The 27,088-nt window shown below is 41.0% G+C and overlaps 1 protein-coding gene and 1 long non-coding RNA gene across 3 annotated transcripts; both read right to left on the bottom strand.

The window, feature by feature from the left end:
* Positions 1-2,428: 2,428 nt before the first annotated feature.
* On the bottom strand, positions 2,429-15,243 carry LOC124278307. Of its 2 annotated transcripts, none has more exons than XR_006899055.1 (9): positions 15,065-15,243; positions 12,708-13,000; positions 11,496-11,607; positions 11,129-11,147; positions 10,730-10,749; positions 7,495-7,603; positions 7,128-7,195; positions 5,568-5,656; positions 2,429-4,251 (listed from the first exon to the last, which is right to left on the bottom strand). It is a non-coding gene; the product is annotated as an uncharacterized LOC124278307 (long non-coding RNA). The 2 variants fall into 2 exon arrangements; XR_006899056.1 differs by having other exon boundaries at positions 2,429-4,248.
* A 13-nt stretch (positions 15,244-15,256) lies between these two features.
* Positions 15,257-25,097, bottom strand: LOC124278306 (hemicentin-2-like). Its single transcript, XM_046714025.1, has 6 exons — positions 24,990-25,097; positions 21,632-21,958; positions 18,635-18,901; positions 16,919-17,200; positions 15,964-16,236; positions 15,257-15,357 (listed from the first exon to the last, which is right to left on the bottom strand). Exons 1-6 carry the CDS (start codon positions 25,036-25,038, stop codon positions 15,257-15,259), a joined length of 1,299 nt encoding a protein of 432 aa, XP_046569981.1. The 5' UTR covers positions 25,039-25,097.
* Between the last annotated feature and the right edge of the window lie 1,991 nt (positions 25,098-27,088).

Below are 27,088 nucleotides of genomic sequence, written 5' to 3'. Positions count from 1 at the left end.
TGTGCAGAGACTGGAATGAAGGTGAACCTGAAAAAGAGTAAAATAATGGTATTTCGCAATGGAGGTCCGCTCAGGGATTATGAGAAGTGGTTTTTAAAATGGAACACAAATTGAGGTTGTTAATATGTATAGATACTTAGGTATTGTGTTTACTCCAAGATTATCATGGACAAAAAGCGAAAACCTGTTTATCGTCTCAAGCGAGGGAAGGCCATCTTTTTCTATCAACAATTATCAAAAATGTTTTGATATATTAACCATCATGAATTGTTTAAGATATTTGACTCTATGATTGCACCAATACTCTGTTATGGATCTGAAATATGGGGAACAAGCTACTGTAAAATTATTGAAACTGTGCACACCAGATTTTGCAAGTCATTTCTTAAAGTCTGTAAAACTACCAACAACAACATGGTTCTGGGAGAGTGTGGGAGAGCTCCCCTCAGTATCAATACATCACAAGAGCAATCAAGTACTGGTGCAGACTGATGCAGTTTCCACGAAACAGACTTCCTTATCAGGCATATCTAATGATGAAAACTCTCGATGATAATGGTAAAACAACATGGGCTTCTCATATAGGGCTGATATTATTCCAATATGGATTTGGTTTCTTATGGATATCTCAAGACATAGGCTGTATATCCACATTCATGGTAATTTTTAAACAGAGATTCTATGACTGCTTCCACTCAAAACTGGCATGCATCACTATTTTCGTCACCCAAATGTAAATACTGTTCACAATTTAAATCATCTCTAAGCGTCGAACCATATTTAACCAGTGAATTGCTACCAAATCAACGTAAAATCATAACTCAGTTTCTGGTGCTGTAACTTCAGACTCGCAGTGCAATGTGGCCGTCATACAAACACCCCGTATAATGAACGTCTCTGCCTCTTTTGTCATGCTGCTGGCCTTGATTACATCGAAGATGAATTCCATATTTTATTAATATGTCCAAAATATTCCCAACAAAGATCTGATTGTTTTTCAATATATCTGACTCAACCACCGACAATTGAAACCTTCATCCGATTGTTGTCATCAGACAATATACATATTTTAAAATCATTGAGTAAATATCTTCACAAGTTCGCCTTTAGAAGGAATGATTATCTGTAAAATAAATCAATATTAAACTTTACTTAGCTTTACTCAGGATGTATTTACTTTTTGCCAAATGTATGTATTATGGGCCTTGGGCCTAAATTACCGAATAAACCTGTCTGTCTGTTAAATAGAAAACGTAGGGATCTATGTATGTCCCCAGGAGTTGATAAAGTATCGGAAAGTACGATAGTGCCCTACGACCGGGGATAGTAATGTACGTAGCGCCGTGAGCAGGCAATATGCCGGGATATGAGCGCCATATAAGCGGACTATCACTATATAAATTACTATTACTATTACTATAACCTTATTATGTACAGCACGCCGTGATGTTGCTGGAATATTGCTAAAAGCGGCGTAAAACCAAACTCAGTCAGTATTATGTACAGTAAACAACCTTCCCGACAGGTCACTCACGGCCCGAGTTGCTGGGAACCCAGTTCGACAGTGATTCTGACCAATCCGATCAACTGCTGATTCTCACTGCTGGAGCTTTTAAAACTTAGCACAATATTTCTCACGGCCCGTCAGTTTCAGCCTACATCCTTGTCTCTTGCCATGCAAACTGACACGTGACCATTGCAAATTAAGTTGAGACTGCCCTAGGTCACTAAGGAAGGTCACCTAGTTAGATCAATCTGTTTGATTGGCATTTAGAAGTTGGTGACTAATAAGAAAGTGAGATTGTTTATGGATAACAACTTCTTTATTATATATGATGCGACGTTTCGGTATGGTTTCTTATACCGTTGTCAAGCAAGAGTGAAGTACTACAGCACAGAACAGACTTTTTACATGAACAGGGATTAAGTAATAACTACATGTAGCTATGAATCAAGGGGATTAACAACAACAACAAGGCACGGTGGTAATAATGTAGTGACAATAGGAGGAAGCTAATAGTTAGATCAACAAGGCAATTGACCAGAGCAGGTGACCACGATAAGTAGCTAAGGCGGGTTTCCACAACTGGTAACTAAGGCGGGTTTCCACAACTGGTAACTAAGGCGGGTTTCCACCAACTGGCAACCAAGGCGGGTTTCCACAATTGGTAGCTAAGGCGGGTTTCCACATCCTGTAACTAAGGCGGGTTTCAACAATTGGTAGCTAAGGCGGGTTTCCACAACTAGTAGCTAAGTTAGTTAACTACTTTAAGGTACTATAAATCATACATGATTCATTAGGAACCGACTTTCTACAAGTAGTAGATACGAATTAACACGCTTGTTTCATGTTTGGAGTGAAGGCAAAAACGGCCAAATTAAAGACAACGTTTGGTCTCTTACTTGTTGTTGATCTCATACATGGAATTATGCGGCAGTCTAATCTAAGATACATTGTATAGATGGATTTGGGGAAGCGTTCACTTGAAACACAAGTTACAATCAAATTAATGAAACACTGACAAAAATTAACACCACAACAAAGTTATTAAAACGTGTCTACTGTATAGCACCTACTTAGGATCTGTCATGGAGAAGAGACATCAGCTTAATGAACTATGATTCATGAACATAACACCCCACTTACCACAGTTCCACCTAACAATTTCAGTCAATGTTTTGTTAGTTGCTCAAGTCATAATTACCATTTGAAAAGCTGCTAAGCTTTGACTTCGTGGGTGATATAACTTGCAATCAGCAATATTTGCTTCTTTCTACTTTTCAAGAAAGCTATCACAAACATCCGAAGTTGGTGGCAAGTCAGAGTACAGCAAACTACACAGTCGCTTGCTGTCAATCTATTGCTGTATAGCTATGTGACCTGTTCCGTGGCCTACGCTGAGGTCGTTTGTATGTGTCCAAAGTCGTCCAATACCAAATGTCAGTTTAATAGGGTAAACAGTTACCGACAATATAGTATGATTTTGATACAATTACATTGTATTTGTCCATTCTTTATAAGATAATCCAGGCTTCCAGATGACCTTCTATCAACACTACTTAACTGTTAAGTGTTGGCTTCTATTCAGCACTACGTAACTGTTAAGTGTTGGCTTCTGTTCAGCTCTACGTAACTGCTAAGTGTTGGCTTCTATTCAGCACTACATAATTGTTAAGTGTTGGCTTCTATTCAGCACTACGTAACTGTTAAGTGTTGGCTTCTATTCAGCACTACGTAATTGTTAAGTGTTGGCTTCTATTCAGCACCATAACTGTTAAGCGCTAATTAACTATTAATAATCTCCAGGGTATACGTTACGATAAATCTGCACTATATACTTGTGGAGATTTATCGGAACATATACCCTGGCGATTATTGAGGATGTCCGAAACCTTTTGTTCCTCACAATAAAGAAGTTGACATCCATAAAAATAATTGTCCTTACCAGGTTTTTTACAGATTACTTTTATGCATCAAAGTATTGATAAAACACTCCTTTAACATTGATGGAGTCCCCTTATTAAGAAAAAGTTAACTACGGCCCTGCTTGCGTGTTAATATTTGAAGACATGGGCCAATGATTGTATGTTATGAAACACTATACAGCCCCATTGATTAAACTGTGTAAAATAAAGTACATAAAATGAATAGAGTTACTTACAAAAATATTAACTGTATGAACACACTGTAACAGTAAGCCAGCGTTGTATGTAAATGAACATGCTATGATATGGGCAATAAAGATAGTTTAAATGACGTAAAACATATTATTTAGTGGCATGAGCATTTTGTACTTTCCGGTCCCTACCAGTGTCTGTACCCTTTTGTGAACACCTGGTGTCAATCAGAGGTCCATTTACAGTATTTTCGTTACATGTTAATATTTATGATGACCTTTACGCTGTGCGTAAACCTCTTTATCACATAACGACACTCTTAAATTTATGGAAACTCTACTCATTTTCTAGTTCTCATCGCTACGTTTCGTGGATTCTGCGCGTAACGTTGAGGAACTCTAAACGTCTTTGTCTTGGTTGCGAGCATTGAGCTGGATTGTAGATCTTCCGCACTTTGTCCTTTATATACGATGCTGTCTGTGGTTCCTTTCTACCATGGCCGCAGACATTGTGATCAAAGAAGCAGCATTGGCTGGGCAATGAAAGGGAGACAACCCATCTCTGTTTATTGATCATAAGCGCCCGTGTTCACATATACACCATCGGGATCGTGGGTAGGTGGAGTGGCGTCTGCTGGGACATAAAGAATGGTAACATACCTTAAAACGCAATACAAATGATTCTGAAATTTTGAAACATATCTCCAAGGACACTGAAATATGAAGCAAGCGTTCTGTGCATATTTCGATCAGGGTTAAACACGACAAATAACTTGGAATGAACATCACCAGCCACACACTGACATGCAAATCTTTGTAAACAAGATACGTACATGTCATTCAACAGTGCTGGCAGGATTGGCTTGTTTCCACGTGTACACACATATTGACATAGAGCAGTGACATTACTGTTGACAAAATAGACTCGTTTGTTTTGTTTGTGTGTTGTTTAAAGGCACAATGTCACACAACATTTCTCTAAAAATACAAAATGCATTTCTCTCAGTTAAACTATCAGACTTCATGGAAGCTACCATATAATATATTTTTAAAATACGCATTTAGATATATTAAAAATATTGCATGAATTCTTTTAATGAATTGATGCAACGTTGCGTTAAATCGACCCTCGCGCCCTTTATCGGCCTAACATTATTTCAAGCCGAACCCCATAGAGTTATGTCCCTTGGAACGCTCTTTACTAATATCCTATAACACAACTTGTGATTGAGGCCAGTTCGGCAAAACCGACAACGCCACGTGCGACAGTTTTCGATGTAAGGAGCAATCGTTTATATTCTATATATGGCAAGAACTTGGAAGCAGTCCGCCTCGAAGTTTCAATTATCGTTTTAGGCAAGTCGTCAGGGCAAATTAGTCTTTTATTGCATCAATAGGAAGCTAAAGTGAGTTAATATGCTCCCAATATATATAACATAGGCCAAAATATTGTCGAAAATGTGTCTTTAACGCCGCACTAAGCAATGTCCTAGCTGTATGGCGGCGGTCTGTCAATAATCGAGAGTGGACCAGACAACCCAGTGATCAACAGCATGAGCATCGATCTACGCAATTGGGATACGATGACATGTGTCAATTAAGTCAGCGAGCTTGACAACCCGATCCCATAGGTCGTCTCTCACCACAAGTAGGGGTTATTGAAGACCAATTCTAACCTTGATCTCCTGGGAAGAGACCAAAGACAAAGATATGTTTTCCCATCCATTTCGAGGAACTAGTCAGATGATAAACTACGTTCCAAGATCCAAGGTGATTTATACCTCTAATACTATGCATTCAACCTTTATCATTCTCTTCCAAAAACATATGTGTAATATGATTCGGTGAAACATTTGGGTCAAATGTCCCATTTCATTTCTTTTTAAATGTTAGATGAATACCCAGTTCGAGAGAGAAACCATTGAGGTCCTAGCCTGTTGATGTCTTTACCTTTCTTCTCAGTCACAAGATCGTTCAGTTTCCCTTTCCCTTCTTCTGGGGTGTGGCGTAGACGTCCGCCGCAGTATCTGGTGAAGTAACTGTATTTTGGAAAGAGAAAGAACAAATAACAATGGTCACATGTACAGTGATCATAGTCACACAAACCTCACTCCATGTGCTTACTGAATCCCCGTACATGTCATACACCAAGGAAATGTTTACAGAATCTCATGATCACACGTTGTTCACTTATCTTATACTGAAGCCCTTAATGCACTGCTTGCCACAACGAACATTTCTTCACAGTCGAGACAGTTGATGTTTTACTGATAATTGGCGCGGACTAAGAGAATAAAAGATAAAAAATTGACCAAACTCAGCTCTTTGGTGGTTTAAGTTGCATATCCTAGGACATCCACTTACATATCCTAGCATACCCACTGAAATATCCTAGCATGTCCCCCTCACACATCTAGGCATATCCACTTTACATAGCCTAGCATGTCCACTCATATGTCCTAGCATACCCACTGACATATCCTAGCATGTCTACTTATATATTCTAGCATACCCACTGACATATCCTAGCATGTCTCCCACATATCTTAGCATCTCCACTTATATATCCCAGCATATCCACTTACATAGCCTAGCATATCCACTTCGCATGTCCTGACACATCCACTTACATGTCCTGACATATCCAGCATAGCAAAATGCTTCCCCTAAAACCCATCCGAATCTATTCAAACTGACCATTGCACCTGAGAAGGCAGGTAACAGTGGAAATAAATAGAGAATATACTGAAATCTCATTACATACGAATTATACGAAACGAGTGTCCTCCTATGGTATCTGACTGAGCGAAAGCGAGGTCAGAAACCATAGGAAGGTCACGAGTTTCATATAATCTGTATGTTATGAGACCGAGTGTGGTATTTTATTTATTACCCATGTCTTACATGCATTGAATTGACAAAATAGTGTATTTTGTTATTGTTATGGTTTCAAACAGAAACCGGTTTCATAAAGAGGTTGCGGAAGAATATTGTTCTGTAGTACACTTTTGCATGACGTCACACTGTATTGACGTCACTACCCCATTCTCGTCTGTCCCCTTGGTAACCGACGTCACGATGCATGTCAGTTGTCATCGCCTCGTACAGCCTCCTACAGTAAACTACTCCGTAGCACCCCGTTTCTTGGTTTGCAGCTGCTTCACTCGGCTAACATCACTGGTGGAAACATTGCGTTTATGTTTTTCGACGGATATAATGTCTCAGTTCGACTCATTAAACAGCGACACGGCAACGTTCGCAATGTTTACATTCCCACAATGCATATAAGCTTGTAGAATGAATGAATTCACGTGTTTGTTATGAATGAACAAGTAGTTCCGTCACAACGTGACCTAACTGAGAGGCCATCGGTTATCCAATCAAATCGTTAGAATCTCAGGTCAAGTCGTTACGACACAGGTCAACGCGATACGACTCTCGTGTGACGTACGAGATTAGTATGCACCTACCCATACGTTGACTACGTGGGTAATAAGAGATGAAACGTACCATTCTGCACTTTGACCTTCTCTGGTCTGTTCTCTTCTGGGGTTTGGCATATACATCCTCTACTGGATCTGTGTATCAAAACAATAAAAACATTTCCTTGCTCTGTGCATCAGCTGAAAACTGCTGTGATGTGTGTGTGTGTCATTAGTTAGAAGGAACTTTTAGTGTATCTTTGTGTTCGCGTGCAGATCATAAAGATAAAACACATTACTCAGTGTTGGAGTCGACACGGAATAAACACATTGACAGCAGACAACTCTGACTTTCAATAAACACGTGGTGTCTACGTTAACTGAGAACCCCAAATGACATTTCTGTTTCGAAATTACAAGGATTGACAAATGTTAGGCCACCAGGTATACTTTACTGTTCGTTTTACTTGATTGTGTTGATTTCGGTGTACAGGTCACTGTGATCCACCACCAGAGGGCGCTGAAGGTCCCCAGACGATTCATACAGCAGATTGTCCTCCATAACTACAAAACGGAAATCATTTTATTCAGCATGTCTCTGTTATTGAGATGTTCAACAGTGAAATATCTCTTGGCTTATGTAGCCCTATACTTTACGATGAGACCATTCGATCATATTTACATCTCGCCGCCTGAACCTGTATCGACGGGAATATTAAAGAAACCCAGCAGAGAGCAAACCAAAGTTTGGAATACGAATGCTCTTTAAAGCTGAAACTCAGTTTACTTTCCGTCTGTTAGGGCAACCATTGATATAAGGGTAATGCTATTTTTATGGGCATTATCATTTGCAGAAGCCCGAGGTCTTCTCCATTAACTGCCCGACGAAGGAGGGCATTTGAAAACGACCGAGGGTTTCTGCAAATGATAATGCCCCTCGAAAATAGCATTACCGTTATTATTGCTAAAATACATGGAATTTGTAGTTGAAAAATAAAAAAGGAAACAATGAAGGAATTTGACTGTAAGCTTCAAGTTTACTCAAAACCAACTTCTGAGGGGTTGACTGCCCGAATGCAATTACGTCATCGAACAATTCAAGTGACGTCACCACAGAAAGTGACGATATTCGACCTTTGGCCTTTGACAAGACCACAGCCTGCAACATGTCAAACTATGTCAGTGTCTCGGTTTGGTCCAACAACAACGTTAACAGTGCAATTGCTGAGGCTAGCACCCCAACAAGAAAAGCCAATATTACCGCTATTTAAAGCGGGAATTCGGGGTGCTTTGACTTATTTCGCCCAGAATATCTGCCAGTCCAAAGCCAATGTCGAATGAACCGTAAGCCCACGCACCCGCACTATGACGTCACTTGACAACAGAACTGATAGTGGCCTGTAGTTAAGGTTGAGCGGTCCAATATAATTTGCAGCGGCCCACAAATTTCTGATAATGGGAGGGCCGTTTTATGATAATTCAATGTATTTTAGTTATAAACACTTATAACCTAATCTAACCTTGGTCAACACGAAACTTTTTACATTCATTTTAAATGCGGTATTATACGCGATATGTAAGACATATTTTAAAGTCATTTAGTGTATGAATGTTTATCAGCATAAGTTACCCTATAAATATTCTTATCAGACATGTTCCGTCTTTCATCTTTAAGATATGAACCCTAGGAGGTCCGGTTCAGAATGAATCTTCAGTAACCCATGCTTGTCGTAAGAGGCGACTAAACGGATCGGGTGGTAAGGCTCAGCTGACTTGGTTGACACAATTATTAACATGGGAGAAAAGCACAATGTTTTAACATATGTTATGACAGTATACGCTATTGAAATACAGAAATGTTACAGACTAACTGACCACGTTTCACAATCTGCAAGGGTCACAATGATAACGAACGTCCGAGACCAGTATCTTGTATGTGTTGGCAGATAGAGATAGGCTAATCAAATTCACTGTGAACTTCAATCATCAACACCGACGTTTATCAAAAATCATTAGACAACCCTGGCAAGATAGAGTTCTTAAATGCGCAGTAGGCACCTTATCGTCAGTCGAGTTAGGCAACAGGATTAAGATACAGCAACTGAAGTTCACAACACCAACTTTATCGTCATCTTTATCAGTAAAATGGATTATCTATGATAACTGGAATAGGTATAAAAACAGGGACGACACACTAATCATCCTGTGACTGCTGTGTATTAAACCCTTGTTTATTTTACTTTACAGGTAAGAAACTTTACTTTCTTCTACTTTGACAAATCTTTACTCATTGCTATTCTATATTAACTGTAATCTACTGTAGATACCTTTTAACTATATGTTCGACCCTCGGCGAAACCGTTAGGTCTATGTGGAACGTGGCGTCGTTTAATATATCTCACAATTACTCTGTATTACTGTTTAGGATTGTTTATTTGATAATGATTAGCTCTACGTTGTCTTGTGGCTATTGTAGATTTTATAGAGTGTGTCAGGTATCCTAACTATTGCATTACGCGCAAACACGATGTTGTTTAGCGACTGTTGTAGAATGTACATTGTATTGTAAGTATGGGGTGATGTCTGGATTGTATAGAGTGTGTACCTAACTAGTACATTGCGTTATGAGCAATATGCTGTTTTGTGTTGTATGAACGCGATATGCTTTATTACATGTCTCTATATCTTCTGTATTACAGTTTAGGATTGTGTATTTCTATACTGATCTTTTGACACTACACTGTTATGTGACTATTATAGAATTTATAGAGTGCGTCGGATATTTTAACTGTTGCATTACGTTGTGAGTACTATGCTGTCTTGTGACTGCCACATAATGTAGATTGTGTGAACGGCTTCACTGGGGTGATGTGTAGAATATTGAACTATTGTTGTGTACATTGGAATATGTATCGTGATGAATGTAGTATGTGTCGTGCGTAACGAATCTACATGTACTTTGATATCTGATTGCATTGTGAACATGTTCTAATTATTAACTGTAAACCATTCTATTATTGACTGATTATGAAAATCATCCTGTGACTGCTGTGTATTAAACTCCTTGTTTATTTGACTCAGGTGTTGTGTTGTGCGTGGGTTGGTATAGTCAGACCTCTTTGCCAAGCGAGCTAATTCCCTAACTCGCGTTTTTAACACAATCATGTCATCAGTTCCCAATTGCGCAGACCGATGCCCGTGCTTTTGATCAATAGATTGTCTGGTCCAGACTCAATTATTTACAGATCGCCGCCATATAGCTGGAATATTGCTCCAGTGTGTCGTAAAACTAAACTCACTCACTCACTTAAGAAATAAACATTTTAAAAATTCATTAATATTAATAAGGCATCGGACTTTTGACCAAGTAAGTAAGAACATCGCTATAAACTGTTTCCCACAGTTCTAGCTCTGCTTTAGAATGTTGATCACATAGGTCAATAGAACTACCCGCTTGTCAACAAGACCGATTGGTTTGGCTTCAATCCAGGTTTAAATCATATTCCAGGCTGGAATGACTACGAGTGTGTGTGTCAGTATGATTTTACCCGCCTTCCAATAATATCCCAGCAATATCAAGGCTGGTTGCACAAGAAGGTGGCTTCAATAATATTCGACCTATGTGTGTAATCAAACACCGGTCAACGCGTGACGAGCGAAAGCGTTCACCATCATATTAAAACATCTTACCTATTTCCTCGACTTCATGTCTGGAAACGAGACAACATAAGAAAGTGGCATTTTGTAGCAAGATAACTTATGGAAATAAAATATAGATAAAATTATATGATTATAAACGAAGTTGAAATCTATCAAGTGAACTTTTCCTTGATTTGCTAACAGTTGAGTATGGTTTCGTAATGCCCAAATATAACTGTACTCGACACATTGGAAAGTTGTTTCAGAAACGCATTACTTTTTACACACCTTTAGATGTACAAACTTGTCTAGTTTCTTATTCAATCAGAATGGGGCAAAATATGAAAACTTTTAAGAATATTTTTATTCCTGTAATAAATGTCATTGGTATGTGTAACTATACTGGTGACATAATCTAATAAATCACTGCATCATTTGACACATACGAACCGTTTATTGCCAGGAACATCTGAAATATAATGCAAGCATTTTAATATTGTACCAATGCATATATGTGTATATTTCACAGTCTAAAAGTAAGTGGTTATGGATGTCTGATCATTATCTCTGTCCAAACGAAAGGGAAATGACATTTTGTTGGAATTATCACGTCGAATGTATCTCCAGCAGAGAGGCTCATCGTGGAAGCTCTGGTTCCAGATAAACTAAACATGGCTTTATGTCCCTTTTTGGGGAGGGATCAGAGATAACCCCACAGGTCGCCATCACAGGTTCCCCACACACAGGTAAACATGTCATAGAATGCATAGAATCCGGCTTCCAGTATACACGTATCAGTATAAGATGCTCCATTTACCTGGCTGGGCTCTCTTCCTATTCCTCTTTAACCAGGACGATGGTGATGGTGATGCCGACAAGTAGGGCCACTGTTACTGCCGTCGCTGTAGCTGCTATCAGACCGTAGTTGACTGGTACATAAACATCGGGGTCAATGTAAACTCCCAAATGAGCTGATAAAATGTAATGTAGAGAAACAAATAAAGGAACACAGGAAAATGCAAGTGTTCCTTTTGATATTTCTAGTTTTCATCACCAGCTTTGAATAGCGCTGTGGTAATGAAAACTGGAAAATGATAAAGGAACAATTGAATTTTCTTGTGTTCCTTTATATTTTCCCCTACATTACATATTACATGTTTAGCATGCACCCGGTTGTTTTGAGTCCTTAGGACTAATAAGGTACTACTACTACTCTACTACTACTACTACTACTACTACTACCACTTCGCCACCACTTGCTGCTGCCACTACTAGGAATATTACGATTATTACTACTGCTGCTGTTGCTACTGCAACTGCTACTTCTTCTGCTGCCACTGTTACTACTACTCCTGGAACTGCTCATACTGCAACAACTACTTCTACTACGACTGATAATTGGGGATGCGTAGTATAACCGGTTTACCGGTATATAACGGTTCAGACATGAAAAACGATACGTATTGCGATACGTTAATCGAAAACCGGTATTTTGACATGCATTTGGAAAACTTTGGTAACACTCGCAGAAATCTTCGGATAGTTCCGTTTTTTACATCGGAAGCCATGCGTGTGTTGTAAAAATAGTGACCCCAAAAACGAACAATTTATTGTGGTGCCAAATACTAGGGCAAAGGCATCGGTAAGGCAGCATTTTGGGTTGAAAAGTTCACGGTAGATGGAACTATTGGTAAAGTAACGTGGTATGTAAAATTTGCAATGGTAAAGTAGTTTTTATTAAAGCTTAATCAGGCATAGTGATTTTGTTGTGTGTTTTGCCTTATAAATCAAACATTAACGTCTTGCAATATATTGCAATACATATCGCAATACATGCTTCGCATCGCAATATATCGCAATATGAAAATTCTTTGCAATACCCACTTCTACTGATAATACTACTAATGATGATAATACAATTAACGGAACAACTCCTAAGTGAAGACAGATTGTAAACATGGAATGTCTTCCCCACGGCAGGCTGTTTCTATGAGACGGCTATACCACTCTGCATTTTTCATGTTCTCACCTGAATCTGTCTCCACGACGATGACGTTGGTGTAGTTACTAGCGCCGTAGTTATTCTGTGCATTAATCCGAATTTCGTAGACTGTTCCAGGTTCGAGGTCATCAATGACCAGCTGGAGGGTGTCCTTCTCGGTTGGCCGTGTTGGGGTGGGTGGTCCACTGTCCGCCAGGTTGTCTGTATTGTATGTTGAAACTTTGTTTGGCGCCACCGTTGAAACCTTTCTCCCATGTCAGGGTAAAATGACCGAACGCTGATGGATGAAGCTTGCATATCCATCGGTGTATCTGGCATAGCTACACGCCATGGGATACAAATAGGGACGTCATCTGAGTTTCTCAACATTTACTGACTCAACTAAACACGACAACATATATAACTGTAGGTTGTTGAATACCCTCACAAACATTCAGCCCTGTCTTTGTGAGATACTATAATCTTAAGTACAGGAGTAGGAATATAGGGCAAGAACATCATATTTCACAGCTGCGTACAATCGATATTTATGTTAGTCTGTATTTGTGGGTGTCCATCGTGAACTTTCAATCAATTTTTCTAAACGAGACGTTGGAGTATTGGTGATATTTTGTTTTGTTTTATGAAATCATGCACGATGATATGTATGCTCATGCGACAGAGGCATGTGTATAGCGAGCCAGAAATCGGGATGACAGTAGAGGCAGTGTTTGATGCAACGCTTCACACTTTGAGTCGGAAGTGGAAAGATCAGATGTTTCCTGACCAACGGACAGCCTCATATATGATTAAAATATATTTAGACTTTACCTTCATTGAGAGTGGTGAGTGTATTTGTGATGCGTGTTTGTGATGATCCCTGTGACTATGGTCCAAAATGTCAAAAGGTCACGGGCTTGTGGACGTCTTGCATATAAATAGAGATCACCAAACCTTTTACTGTTCTGTTTTGTTACAAAATACCATCAGACAATGTTGATAGGTTGGGTTGGTTTCCTGTGGTTTCGTGCTAGTTTTCCTATGGGGCTGGTTCAGGGGAGTATCAGCACTGGTGTAAAAGTTTGCAGGAGTGTCATACACTGGTGTAGAGTGCTGAAGCTTACAGGAGATATGTATAGGGTGCTAAAACTGAAAGGGAATAGGGTGTTAGAGCTAATGGGGCATTTGTGTAGGGTGCTAGAGTGAGTGAGCGCTTCAGCTGAAGGGGGATGTGGATAGGGTGCTAAAGCTGAAGGGGATGTGGATAGGGTGCTTAAGCTGAAGGGGATGTGTATGGGGCGCTAAAGCTGAGGGAGGTGTGTAATAGGTGCCTGAGATGAAGGTGGCGTCTGTATGGATAGGGAGCGAGGGCTGACGGAGTGTGTGTATAGGGCGCTTGCTGAAGGGGGATGTGGATAGGGTGCTTCAGTTGAAGGGGATGTGGATAGGGTGACAAAAGCTGAAGGTGGATGTGGATAGGGTGCTAGGGCTGAAGTTGGATGTGGAAAGGGTGCTAGGGCTGAAGGGGATGTGGATAGTGGGCTTAAGCTGAAGTTGGATGTGGATAGGGTGCTTGCTGAAGAGGGATGTGGATAGGGTGCTTAAGCTGAAAGTGGATGTGGATGTGGATAGAGTGCATAAGCTGAAGGTGGATGTGATAGGGGGTGCATAAGCTGAAGGGGGATGTGGATAGGGTGCTTGCTTCAGAATGGGATATGTATAGGGTGCTGAAGCCGAAGGGGATGTGGATAGGGTGCTTGAACTTGAAGCTGGATGTGGATAGGGTGCTTAAGCTGAAGGGTGTGTGAATAGGGTGCTTAAGCCGAAGGGGATGTGGATATGGTGCTAAAGCCGAAGGGGATGTGGATAGGTAGCTTAAGCAGAATGTGGATGTGGATGTGCTTAAGATGGAGCGGATAGGGTGCTAAAAGCTGAAAGCTGAAGGGATGTGGATAGGTAGCTAATGTGGATAGGGTGCTTGAAGAAGGGGATGCTTAAGCTGAAGGGGCTAGGAGTGCTAAAGCTGAATGGGATGTGGATAGGGTGCTAAAGCTGAAGGGGGATGTGGATAGGGTGATTAAGCGGAAGTGGTAGCTTAAGCAGAATGTGGATGTGGATAGGGTGCTAAAGCTGAAGGGATGTGTATAGGATGGTAGCTTGAAGGGTGGATGTGGAGAGAGGTGCTAAAGCTGAAGGGATGCGAAGGGGTGCTTAAGCTGATGTGTATAGAGTGCTAAAGCTGAAGGGATGTGGTCGGATAGAGGGATGTGCTAAAGCTGATGTGGATAGGGATTAAGCGGAAGGGGATGTATATAGGGTATTTTAAGCTGTAAGGGGATTTGTATAGGTGCCTGAGGGTGTTAGGATGACATTTCGTACAAAACAAACGAACAAAACAAACTCACAAGCCGAAATCAGCATAACGTTCTTCAGAAATTGTTCCTTCCGTGTTTGTCACTACCACTGTGTAGTTCCGGAAGTCCTCATCTTTGACATCAAAGATGGTTACACTGCCTGTCACACGAACACCATCTGTGATGACCGCACTGTTATTGAGAGGCCTTCCATTCCGGGTTCTACGCCACGTGAAGGTTGGCTCAGGGGAAAGCTAGGACAGTTAGGTTCAGTGTCACGTTTCCACTTAGGACAGATCTGAATTCATAGCCGTCCGTTGTGGATCCGTATGATCTTGGAGCACCTGAATTGTGACAGAAATGAATAACGGGGCATCCTTGTTTTCAGTCAAATAACTCTCTATCTACAGGAAGCTGGGGGTAGTCTAACACTGGATGTTTGGTCTCATTTCGATCCCCGGTTCAGTTAATGTTAACAACATTGGATGTTTAGTATTAGTTGTCCGAAATGTGAACTCTGGGGCGGGAAGTTGTCAGATTTGGATGCTTTTGAAGTCAAAGTAAATTCGGGGAGGTGTTCAGAATATATAAGGTGGAAAGCACTGTGCTTCCGTCGTGTCACACTATATCAAACCAGCGGTTGTGTGACAATGAGGTTTATTATTACTGACGTTATTGCTATTACCACTACCTCTGATTCTAGATTTCCATTGGAACTCTACTGCCACTGAGTGTCGTAATACCACTCTATTCTGTACTACCGATGTAATTTCTTTGTTGCCATTTGTCTTGACTTCTAAACCAAATTCATTATATAATGTAATTGTTCATTGAACCACATTGGTTTGTTGTTTGTTGATTTCATTTGTCTATAGGTTTTTAGGATTACCTTATACTTGATTCGGAACTTGACATTATTCAGGAATCAGACTGTACAGTTTTATACTTGCATTTCACTTGCAATGATATGCTTTGTTCCTCAGCTTGTCCCAGCTTATTCCTTGCAGAGCACGTGTATGGTCCTGTGTGAAGACATCCAACATCGTCTATGCTCGCTTTCAGTATCTTGGCACTTGTCCCACTTCCTATGCTGGAGGTGCTGTTCCTGATCTCTATGTCTGAAGCAGGGTTACTGTTGATGTGACACTGCAGTGTCACGTTGTCGTGTTCCTTCACGCTTTTCCCACCAGACGTGACATTAAAAGACAGGATCTCTGGAGCATCTAGAACATTACAACATTGGGATTCTGTGGATTATGTTTACAACATGGGGATTCTGTGGATTATTTTTACAACATGGGGATTCTGTGGATTATGTTTACAACTTGGGGATTCTGTGGATTATGTTTACAACATGGGGATTCTGCGGTTTATTTTTACAACATGGGGATTCTGTGGATTATGTTTACAACATGGGGATTCTGTGGATTATGTTTACAACATGGGGATTCTGCGAATTATTTTTACAACATGGGGATTCTGTGGATTATTTTTACAACATGGGGATTCTGTGAATTATTTTTTCATGATGCGGTCTTGAAATGCCGCTCTTTCTTTTATGATTCAACCATGCAACTCTTTACATTGGAGATGCATCATTTCCTACTGCCCTCACACGAGCATGGGTATGTTCTGGCAAGAGCGTAATCATGGCACGTTCTTCAAGTTTCTGCGTTTTGAGTTGGTCAAAGACATTGCATATTTCACCAACTAGTGGAAGGTAAACAATGTTCTCAGTTGGTTCAAGTCCGTGTGTAATACTCACAACAAAAGATATCCCTGTTACATAATTCTTGTGAGGTTCAGAACGTATCAGTCAACCTTCGTATTTATGCGAGTAAATAACGCAAGACAGGATTAACGTGAGCATTGTGTCGGTATCAGTAGACTGAAATCCTTACTTACACTGGACTTCAAGTGTTAAAGTTGTAGATGACATTTTGCTCAGTCGTGCTCCCGAGCAGGATGTGACCTCGTTGGTTGCTGTACAGACATATACTCCTGCGTCATCCTTCTGTATGTTCTTCAGATGAAGAGTCCCATTTTCAGAGATCCTTGCATTTACACCTCTCTTTGTCCAAACAACTGACGTCACTTCCGGGTAGGCGTCTGCCTTACAGTGAATGATCAAATCTCCCGATACATTCACGACGCTCTGAGTCTCGCCAGTGTGAAATACGGGCGGGCCTAAGAACAAAATCACATAAGAACTGAAGAATGCTATCGAGTAATGGGTTGGACGTGCCGTATCCACGCTAAACGGGTCGTGCAGAGGACATGCAACCTGTTCCTATACATATGGGTCTGCCATTGTTTCTTTGATAGAAGGAAACAAAAAGCGAGTGAGTATGGCATTGCACTGCTTTTAAAATATTCCAGCAATACCGCAGCCGTGGACACAGGAAATGTCGTAAGGATGAGAAAGCCGCAATAAGTTGGTGGGTATAGTGGCTGTAAGTGTTGCATGATCCCCGGGGAGTTGAGATTGATAATACGATGTGCTGTTGAGGTTGACATCCAGTGATCGAGGGGGAAAAACAGTGCTTTGAGTATGTACTAGATACATGGATATGTGAGCTATATAATTATCGTATATAATACATAATGAAATTATCAATGGTCCTCACACATTGCCCCTATTTAAGGGAATAGAACCTGGGTCTTTCGGCGTGACAAGCGAACGCTTTAGCAACGAGACTACCCCACACAAAACGCCTGAAACAGCGACATACACATCTTTCTTCGCAAGCTTAATTACCGATGTCCCCAAAACAATGTAGTCCATGAACCGTCCACCATACTCGGAGCTACGATGTTAGTTTCACTGAACCACATTACTCTTTCAAGTCGATGAAGGCGTCAGACATATCACTTGATCAATACATTTGTCTGAGTACAAACAACAACCAAACCTCCACTTCACTTTCTGATATACCACGTAAAGACAATTCGTGAAGGTCCGGGTTAGAATGAACCTTCAGTAAGCCATGCTTGTCTTGAGAGGCGACTAACGGGATCGGGTGGTCAGGCTCACTAGCTTGGTTGACACATGCCATCGCTTCCCCATTGCACAGATCGATGCTCATGCTGTTGATCACTGGATTGTCTGGTCCAGACTCGATTATTTACAAACCGCCACCATATAGCTGGAATATTGCTGAGTGCGGAGTAAAACTCAACTCACTCACTCACTGGCTCACGAAAAGACAATCATACCTAGTATTCACTGCATCTTGAACGAAATACAACAATGACGTTATAGTAACACCGCTCGTACATTGTATACAACGATGCTCCGTTGTATTCGCACTGTACCCAACCCGCCTTGAGCATTCACAGTATCAACACTTAGACTGCATACAACATTGGTACTTAGAATCAGCAATGCACATCTATTAACATTGTACCTTGAACGTAAACACCATTGATACTTAGTATCGACAATTCACCTTGAAGGTACACATCATTGGTTACCTAGTATTTACATTGTACCTTGACTGTATACACTATTTGTATTTGTTATTTTTACATTTTACCTCGAATGTTTGCAATATCCATAGAAAAGGATGTTTCGTGAGACAGGCAGTCCCAAAAGAATACAGCACGATACTCTGTACTCACTGTGAACCTCGACTGTATCACTAACATTTCCATGTGGTAATATCCCATTGTCAGCTTCACATCTGTACAGCCCGGAACTAGACTTGTACTCTGGGGGTATAGTGTAGATCTGACCTCTGCCAACAATCTTCCCTCGATGGTACCAGGTAAAGTTAGACGGGAACGGGTTTGCTGCTGTCACGGAACAGTTCAAAGATGCATTCTCATTCAGGAAGAAAGTGTATCCGGTGCATGGCTGCACTGGGCGTATGTCCAGGGAAGGGGGATCTGAAAGGATGCCGAGAGCCATCAGCAGAAGCATTTAACAAGTCTCTGTATCATTCTTACAAATTGATGTCCTTAAAACTGGCATGGAGCATGCAACACCCCTTTGCTTAATGACCTTGTCATTGACTCAACGTGTCCGAGTTATCCTCCCTGCATCAACGTCGCCATCTTACCATTCCAGGAACGATTGGCCTCTATTGGGCAGAATTGTTAGGCCTGAACACATGGACGGACAAATACACAAGAATGACACACTCACTCTCGACTGTGACTGTGGCTCTGAACCCCTCGTGTGACAAGCCACATTTGCGCGTGACGTGAACGCTGTTCATAGATGTCACTGTTACCGTATTTTCTAATATTATTCGTTTCTCGTCATGTAATTCCATCCCCGGTACTAATTTATTTTGATCATCCCCTTTGTCGTGTGCACATTCCAAAAACTGTTGAATTTACTTGGACATAGATTGGCTAGATATTAACGGTTCATTTCAGACTTCAGTCTCATATCTGTTGTCCTATGACGTGTCTGATGACACCAGTAACTGTTGAATCTAATATTTTCAGAAGCTTCAATGGTAAACTTGATGAACGAATGATGTCATGGTATGGGTGCATTCGTATTGTCAAACAATGCGTGTGACAGGTACATTGGATATCCTTCAGTGTTTGACGTTTGAGGTATACTCTTTATACATTCGTATTGTCAAACAATGCGTGTGACAGGTACATTGGATATCCTTCAGTGTTTGACGTCTGAGGTATACTCTTTATACATTCGTATTGTCAAACAATGCGTGTGACATGTACATTGGCTATCCTTCAGTGTTTGACGTCTGAGGTATACTCTTTATACATTCGTATTGTAAAACAATGTGTGCGACAGGTCCATTGGATATCCTTCAGTGTTTGACGTCTAAGGTATACTCTTTATACAGTACAACCAGAAATTATTGAGAATTTAAAGATTGTAATTTTTTTTAAACTTTTCACTCATTACTCACGTATTAATGTGAATCTTAGCAGAACATAACTCCAGATTCAAAGACAGGTGAACAGTTAGTATTTTGTCAAGTCACCACGAGCAGCAATGCAGGCTTCAGTGCGGTGGGGCATACTACTGATCAAAGAAGTTAGAGTGTCGTGGTCCATGCTGTCCCAATATTGGACCACCTCTTCTTTCATTTCAGCAACATTTGTCAGATATTTCTTATTGACAATTTCCTTCATCAGTCCCCAAACATTTTCTGTTGGAATTAGGTCAGGGCTATAGCTTGGCCAATCTAAAAATGTCATATTTTGGGTCCGGCACCAGGCCTGTGAATGCTTTGAACGATGTTTTGGGTAGTTGTCCTGCTGGAAAATCCCAACATTTCCATAGAACACGTGAGCAGATGGAAGTAAATGTCCCTCGAGAATATCTGTGTACCGCTCACTATTCATATTCCCTTCAAATACACAGAGAGGCGTTGCCCCTAACACAGATATGCCACCCCACACGTCAAATTTCGGACTGTACTTTGGGCGCTGATACAAAGGGTTTTCAGTTTGTCTGGTCCAGAATTTCAGTGTATTAGGAAACAGCCACACAGAACTTTCATCTGAGAAAATCACATTGTCCCAGTTAAAATGTCAATGCACCAGTTCAACCTTCGCTCCTTTTGTTCAGGTTTCATGATCGGTGATGGAATTCCTCGACTTTTCTGCCAACCCATTGCATGCAGCTCAGTTCTAATTGTCTCCTTACAGACAGCCACAGTTCCTCTATCAATCATATCCAGCCTTATGTTTTCTAATCTCCTTCGTTTGTTTTTAGAAACAAGAATACCAAGCCGCCTCCTGTCCCCGACAGGCCTACCTGCGCCTCCCTGTTGCTCAATGCCATACCCATTTGCAATATTTTTCAAAACACGATAAACAGTGGACAAAGGGATGCGTGTCCTGCTTGAAATCACTGTAGCTGATCTGATGTCCTTGTTATAATACTCTCAAATCAACTTCCTCTTCTCTAAATCATCCATACTGAGGATCACTGAAAATGTCGTCTGCTAGCAAGTAAACAAAGGGAGATAACTCTTCACAAACTAATGAAAAAGGATTAACGGATTGTCTCTCTTGAATGAAACCAAGCACTTGATAGCTGGTCAAGGTTGTTTATACTAGAAATCCAATTAAACATATTCCTAAAATTCTCAATAATTTCTGGTCATACTATACTATACATTGCCCTAACGTTCCCCCTTAATTGAAGGAACAATGCGTTCTGATGATGCATCATTCAATGTAACATCACTTGTTGTAGATATAGCATCACAATAGCGAACTGAATGATCGTATTACGATGTACACCCAATTAAAGTGTTGCTGTTATGACATCATCAGGGTTTTTTCCGAATGTTCTACTTACAATCTACAATTTACATACACTGCTACTGTTAGCACGCCATGAATTTTGTCTGAATTTTCTACTTACAATTTACATTTACTTAAACTGTTCTGTTATGACATCATTAGTTTTGTGTGAATGTTCTACTTACAATTGACATTTACTTAAACAGCTGCTGTTATGACGTCATTAGTTTTTTTGAATGTACTAGTTACAATCTACATTTAAGTCAATTGTTGCTGTTATGACGTCATTAGTTTTGTGTAAATGTTCTACTTACAGTTTACATTTACTTAAACTGTTGCTGTTATGACGCCATGCGTTTGTGTGAATGTTCTACTTACACAGTACGTCCAAATTGATGGTGTTGCTTTGCATCCCTGCCGACTGACACATCCATTCAGATCGGTCTTTCGTCGATAACTTCCTGATGGTCAGAGAGTAAGTGTGCTGGGGTAACTCCTCCTCACGTGAACACGAGTAGTTGCTGTTGCTGGTGACCTGATTCCCGGTCTCCACATCAACGCGGCAGACAGGAGCATAAGTGTCATTTTTCATGATTTGAAACGTCGTCAGTCCTGTATCTCCGACACCATTGACATGACAGGAAAACGTGAACGGATGACCGAGAATTGCACGTGTAGAGGGTTTTTCCAAAGTGATGTTAACACCTTGAATAAAATGAAAGAGTAAGCGTTATTACGTCGTAACATTGAACTGTTATTGATATATGGCATTTGGTGGTCTATGCTATTACCATGTCACGGAAGTTTGTGAAGGAATCAAAGGCAGTTTATAGGGAGCACACTGTAATCTAAAGCCATTGATTAGTATCTCACTGTTATATGTGCTCTAGTTGGGATTACACTTTCTCAGTAACCGGACAACTGATCATCGAGACCACAGATTCGGACCTTTCGGCCGTGATAGCCGTGCCAGTTTACATTTATCAGAGGGGTACCCAAAGTCCGTGTTCTAGACTACCAGTGGAAATAATTTGTGGAAGCCTCGGTGATGAGTCGGATAGGCGGTTGACTTTGTGTGCTGGCGATTAGCTGCCTGATTTTGAGGGTGAGTTTCGAATTTGTACTTCACTGCGAAATTGTAATGCCAAATATAACAAATGTCTTTAACAGCTACTAGTATATCATTTCAGATTTCTGTTCCGTGCACTGTTGATGTAGACTGGACTTCCCAGACACTGGGTAGGTACTCTCCTTGGTCCCTATTCAGATGCGGTTGTAATTGTCCTTATCGCCAATGTCCATGATTGGCGCGTGCGCAAACTATTAGAGTCTTTAACGAGAAGACATTTACAACCTTGGGAAGTCAATTAGGCCATTACTGGCTTCTACCCCAATCTGCTAATCACTTGTATAAACTCTTCCCTTCTGTTTCTTATTCAATTTATTGTATATACATGCAACACTGGCTTCTTGTACAATTAGTATATACATGGATACTTATTGGTATATCTTGTTTGTTTCAATTCACCTGACCAAGGGGCAAGGAATAGCTCAGGAACTTTGTCACATACAATAAAGAAGAAGTTGTGATCCATATTATTTGCCTTTTACGAGAAAATAGCGGTTGTGGGTTGGAGGATAGTTGATGTAGCCGGGACAATAGCGGGTGCTCTCATTCATCTGCTCGCTCGCTCACTCACTCACTCCTCACTCACTCACTCACTCACTCACTCACTCACTCACTCACTCACTCACTCACTCACTCACTCACTCACTCTCACTCACTCACTCACTCACTCACTCCTCACTCCTCCTCCTCACTCACTCCTCACTCACTCACTCACTCACTCACTCCTCCTCCTCCTCACTCACCTCACTCACTCACTCCTCACTCACACTCACTCCTCACTCCTCACTCACTCACTCACTCTCACTCCTCCACTCACTCACTCACTCCTTCACTCACTCACTCACTCACTCACTCACCCTCCTCCACTCTCACTCACTCACTCACTCACTCACTCACTGTGTATGTAATATACTGTCAGGAAGTATCAGGAACCTCGACATACTGCTATTATTGCTGTCTCCTCTCATCACATCACCGACCGCCTCCGTGGGGTAGTGGTTAGAGCGTCCGCCCGGAGAGCGGAAGGTCGTGGGTTCGATCCCCGACCGCGTCATACCAAAAGACGTTAAAATATGGTACTTGTTGGTCCCTGCCTGGCGCTCGGCATTAATGGGTACAACAAGGACTGGTCGGCTCGGAGTCAGTATAATGTGTCTGAGTGGGGTATTCATGCTTCACTGCGGCATGGTATCTCAGTGGGCTAGCACTATAAAACCAGCTTAAGTCTGGGCTAGTACAAGCAGCCGCACATACACATACACGCGCATGCACGTCGTCATATGAGCGAAATATTCTCAAGCACGACGTAAAACCCAATTTCACCTCACCTCACCTCATCACATCACCAATACCGACACATCTGAAAACACGTCGTGTTTTATGTCAGTTATCTTCTCCATCTCTTAGGCAGAATCTCAAGAATAGCAAACTCTGAGTATCATTTCTGTGATAAATACTTTGTTATGCACAATAGATGTGATATTGATGTCGCCATGGTCGTTACCTAAAACGGGATTTTACACAGTGTTTTAACCCCTTTGTTTTACAATGAAGTACACCTGGGTTCTGTCACCATGAGCATCAACGCGCTGTCCCGTGCAGTGGCTAAAGCGTCCTCAAGTCAGCCCGGGTTGGGGTTCTAATCCCACATGGGTACAATGTGTGAACCATTGCTGGTGACCCGGTGACACGAGGTGCAAAACCATATTCATTCCATTAGTAATTCATTCAGTCATGTCACTGGGTTTCCTGAGAAGGCCGCATGCGGTCGTGCACCGTGGAATATGTATTTGGCTGCTATCTGAATCACGTGAGGGGTAAGGTTGCACAATAATGCATATCACTTTATAATTGTTTTCGAAAAATACAGCTGTCATGACTAATGCTAAAGACAGGACTGTACCGGACTGGGTGTGATTTCCGTGAACAAGGTCGACTCTTAATCACGTTTCCCTGATGTCTTGCTTGAATATATTTCCGCTTTAAAGTTTATCAACATAATCTCGACTTCTCGGCCTCTATCCATGCAGATTGTAGATATTTCTCCACGAGTCAACAAGCTTGTAAATTAAAATGTAAACATGTCATGATATTGATTAATAACTTGTATTCACTTCAATATAAAGTATTGCCTGTATATATGCTTCAAAAACCATTTAGTTATATACAAATGCAATACATTGTCTCATTCATGCAGGACCAGTGAAGATCCGGGTTAGAATATTGATCTTCAGTAACCCATGCTTGTCGTAAGAGGCGACTAACGGGATCGGATCGTCAGGCTCGCTGACTTCGTTGACACATGTCATCGGTTCCCCATTACGCAGATCGATGCTCATGCTGTTGATCACTGGATTGTCTGGTCCAAATTGGGTGACCCCCCTTCAATATCAGTTTCCCCCTCTTCTCTCCCCCCTTTCCAAATTAATCATTTGAAACCTCACGCTTCGCATTCGGCTTCAAATGAAAGTTAGAGACTATCAATTCGGTCTAACATTCATCTAATTTCCAAACACAGTATGTTTATCTCCTAAATGACCTAATCAAAATTAATTGATATTGTAACGAAGGTAATTTGTGGCTGTTGGTTGCTTCAAATATACTTACATTGAGCAAGAGGGCTCCAAAACGTCATCAACACCAGCACCTGCAACATTTCCCTCGTCGACGTCCTCCGCCAGCAGTTGTACAGAATGAAACAGCATGGAGCTTGAAACTCCTATGTAACAACTGTACCAGGGATGTACATCGCATTCCAAGCTTAGGTCATCCCGCAGTCGCGATTGGGTTTCCGTCCGTGTAGCCTAGACACGCGGCATCCGTATTATCTGTGTTGCTGCTATTAGCAGATATCAAGAACAGAGCATTGTGGCAAGTGAGTGAACGTAATGAAATGTTTTCTGTCCAATACAAGGTCAATTAATTTCGAATGTACTTGGACACAGGAAAGTCTACTTCTTTTTCATCACAACTGGACAAGTTATATGACGTTGTGCTGATGTGGATTAACTAAAAATATCTAGACTGAGTGGTTTTAACACCACTTTGAACAGTATTTCAGTTATATCACAGTGTGTCAGCTTGATGTGGGAGGAGTGATTGAGTGCGTTAGGTTTAGCACCACTTTGAACAGTATTTCAGTTATATCACAGTGTGTCAGCTTGATGTGGGAGGAGTGAGTGAGTGAGTTAGGTTTAGCACCACTTTGAACAGTATTTCAGTTATATAACGGTGTGTCAGGTTGATGTAGGAGGAGTGAGTGAGTTGGGTTTAACACCACTTTGAACAGTATTTCAGTTATATCACGGTGTGTCAGGTTGATGTGGGAAGAGTGAGTGAGTGAGTTGGGTTTAACACCACTTTGAGCAGTATTTCAGTTATGTCACACTGTGTCAGCTTGATGTGGGAAGAGTGAGTGAGTGAGTTGGGTTTAACATCACTTTAAACAATATTTCAGTTATATCACGGTGTGTTAGCTTGATTTGGGAGGAGTGATTGAGTGAGTTGGGTTTAACATCACTTTAAACAATATTTCAGTTATATCACGGTGTGTTAGCTTGATGTGGGAGGAGTGAGTGAGTGAGTTGTGTTTAACACCACTTTGAACAGTATTTCAGTTATATCACGGTGTGTCGACTTGATGTGGGAAGAGTGAGTGAGTGAGTTGGGTTTAACATCACTTTAAACAATATTTCAGTTATATAACGGTGTGTTAGCTTGATTTGGGAGGAGTGATTGAGTGAGTTGGGTTTAACACCACCTTGAACAGTATTTCAGTTATATCACGGTGTGTCGACTTGAAATGGGAAGAGTGAGTGAGTGAGTTGGGTTTAACATCACTTTAAACAATATTTCAGTTATATAACGGTGTGTTAGCTTGATTTGGGAGGAGTGATTGAGTGAGTTGGGTTATACACCACCTTGAACAGTATTTCAGTTATATCACATTCTGTCAGCTTGATGTGGGAAGAGTGAGTGAGTTAGTTGGGTTTAACATCACTTTAAACAATATTTCAGTTATATCACGGTGTGTTAGCTTGATTTGGGAGGAGTGATTGAGTGAGCTGGGTTTAACAACACTTTAAACAATATTTCAGTTATATCACAGTGTGTCAGCTTGATGTGGGAAGGAGTGAGTGAGTGAATTCGGTTTAACACCACTTTGAACAGTATTTCAGTTATATCACCCCGCGTTTGCTTGATTTGGGAGGAGTTGGTGAGTGAGTTGGGTTTAACACCACTTTGCACAGTATGTCAGTTATATCACGGTGTGTCAGCTTGATGTGGGAGGGGTGATTGAGTGCGTTGGGTTTAGCACCACTTTGAACAGTATTTCAGTTATAGCACAGTGTGTTAGCTTGATGTGGGCAGAGTGAGTGAGTGAGTTAGGTTTAGCACCACTTTGAACAATATTTCAGTTATAGCACAGTGTGTTAGCTTGATGTGGGAGGAGTGATTGAGTGCGTTGGGTTTAGCACCACTTTGAACAGTATTTCAGTTATATCACAGTGTGTCAGCTTGATGTGGGAGGAGTGATTGAGTGCGTTGGGTTTAGCACCACTTTGAACAGTATTTCAGTTATATCACAGTGTGTCAGCTTGATGTGGGAGGAGTGACTGAGTGCGTTAGGTTTAGCACCACTTTGAACAGTATTTCAGTTATATCACAGTGTGTCAGCTTGATGTGGGAGGAGTGATTGAGTGAGT

The sequence above is a fragment of the Haliotis rubra genome, unplaced genomic scaffold (genome assembly GCF_003918875.1).
Source record: "Haliotis rubra isolate DU_JTF1 unplaced genomic scaffold, ASM391887v1 Scf2343, whole genome shotgun sequence".
NCBI classification, from domain to species: domain Eukaryota; kingdom Metazoa; phylum Mollusca; class Gastropoda; order Lepetellida; family Haliotidae; genus Haliotis; species Haliotis rubra.
This window is presented reverse-complemented; position numbering and strand designations above follow the sequence as displayed.

Bases quoted from the DNA above. Each gene is read 5' to 3' on its own strand.
- LOC124278306 (XM_046714025.1), bottom strand. From the start codon at position 25,038: ATGTTGCAGGTGCTGGTGTTGATGACGTTTTGGAGCCCTCTTGCTCAA. The intron at 16,237-16,918 runs GTAAGTAAGGAT...GTAATGTTCTAG, and splicing joins TTTAACACTTGAAGTCCAGT to ATGCTCCAGAGATCCTGTCT. The intron at 15,358-15,963 runs GCAAGTATAAAA...GTCACAATTCAG, and splicing joins CATATCATTGCAAGTGAAAT to GTGCTCCAAGATCATACGGA.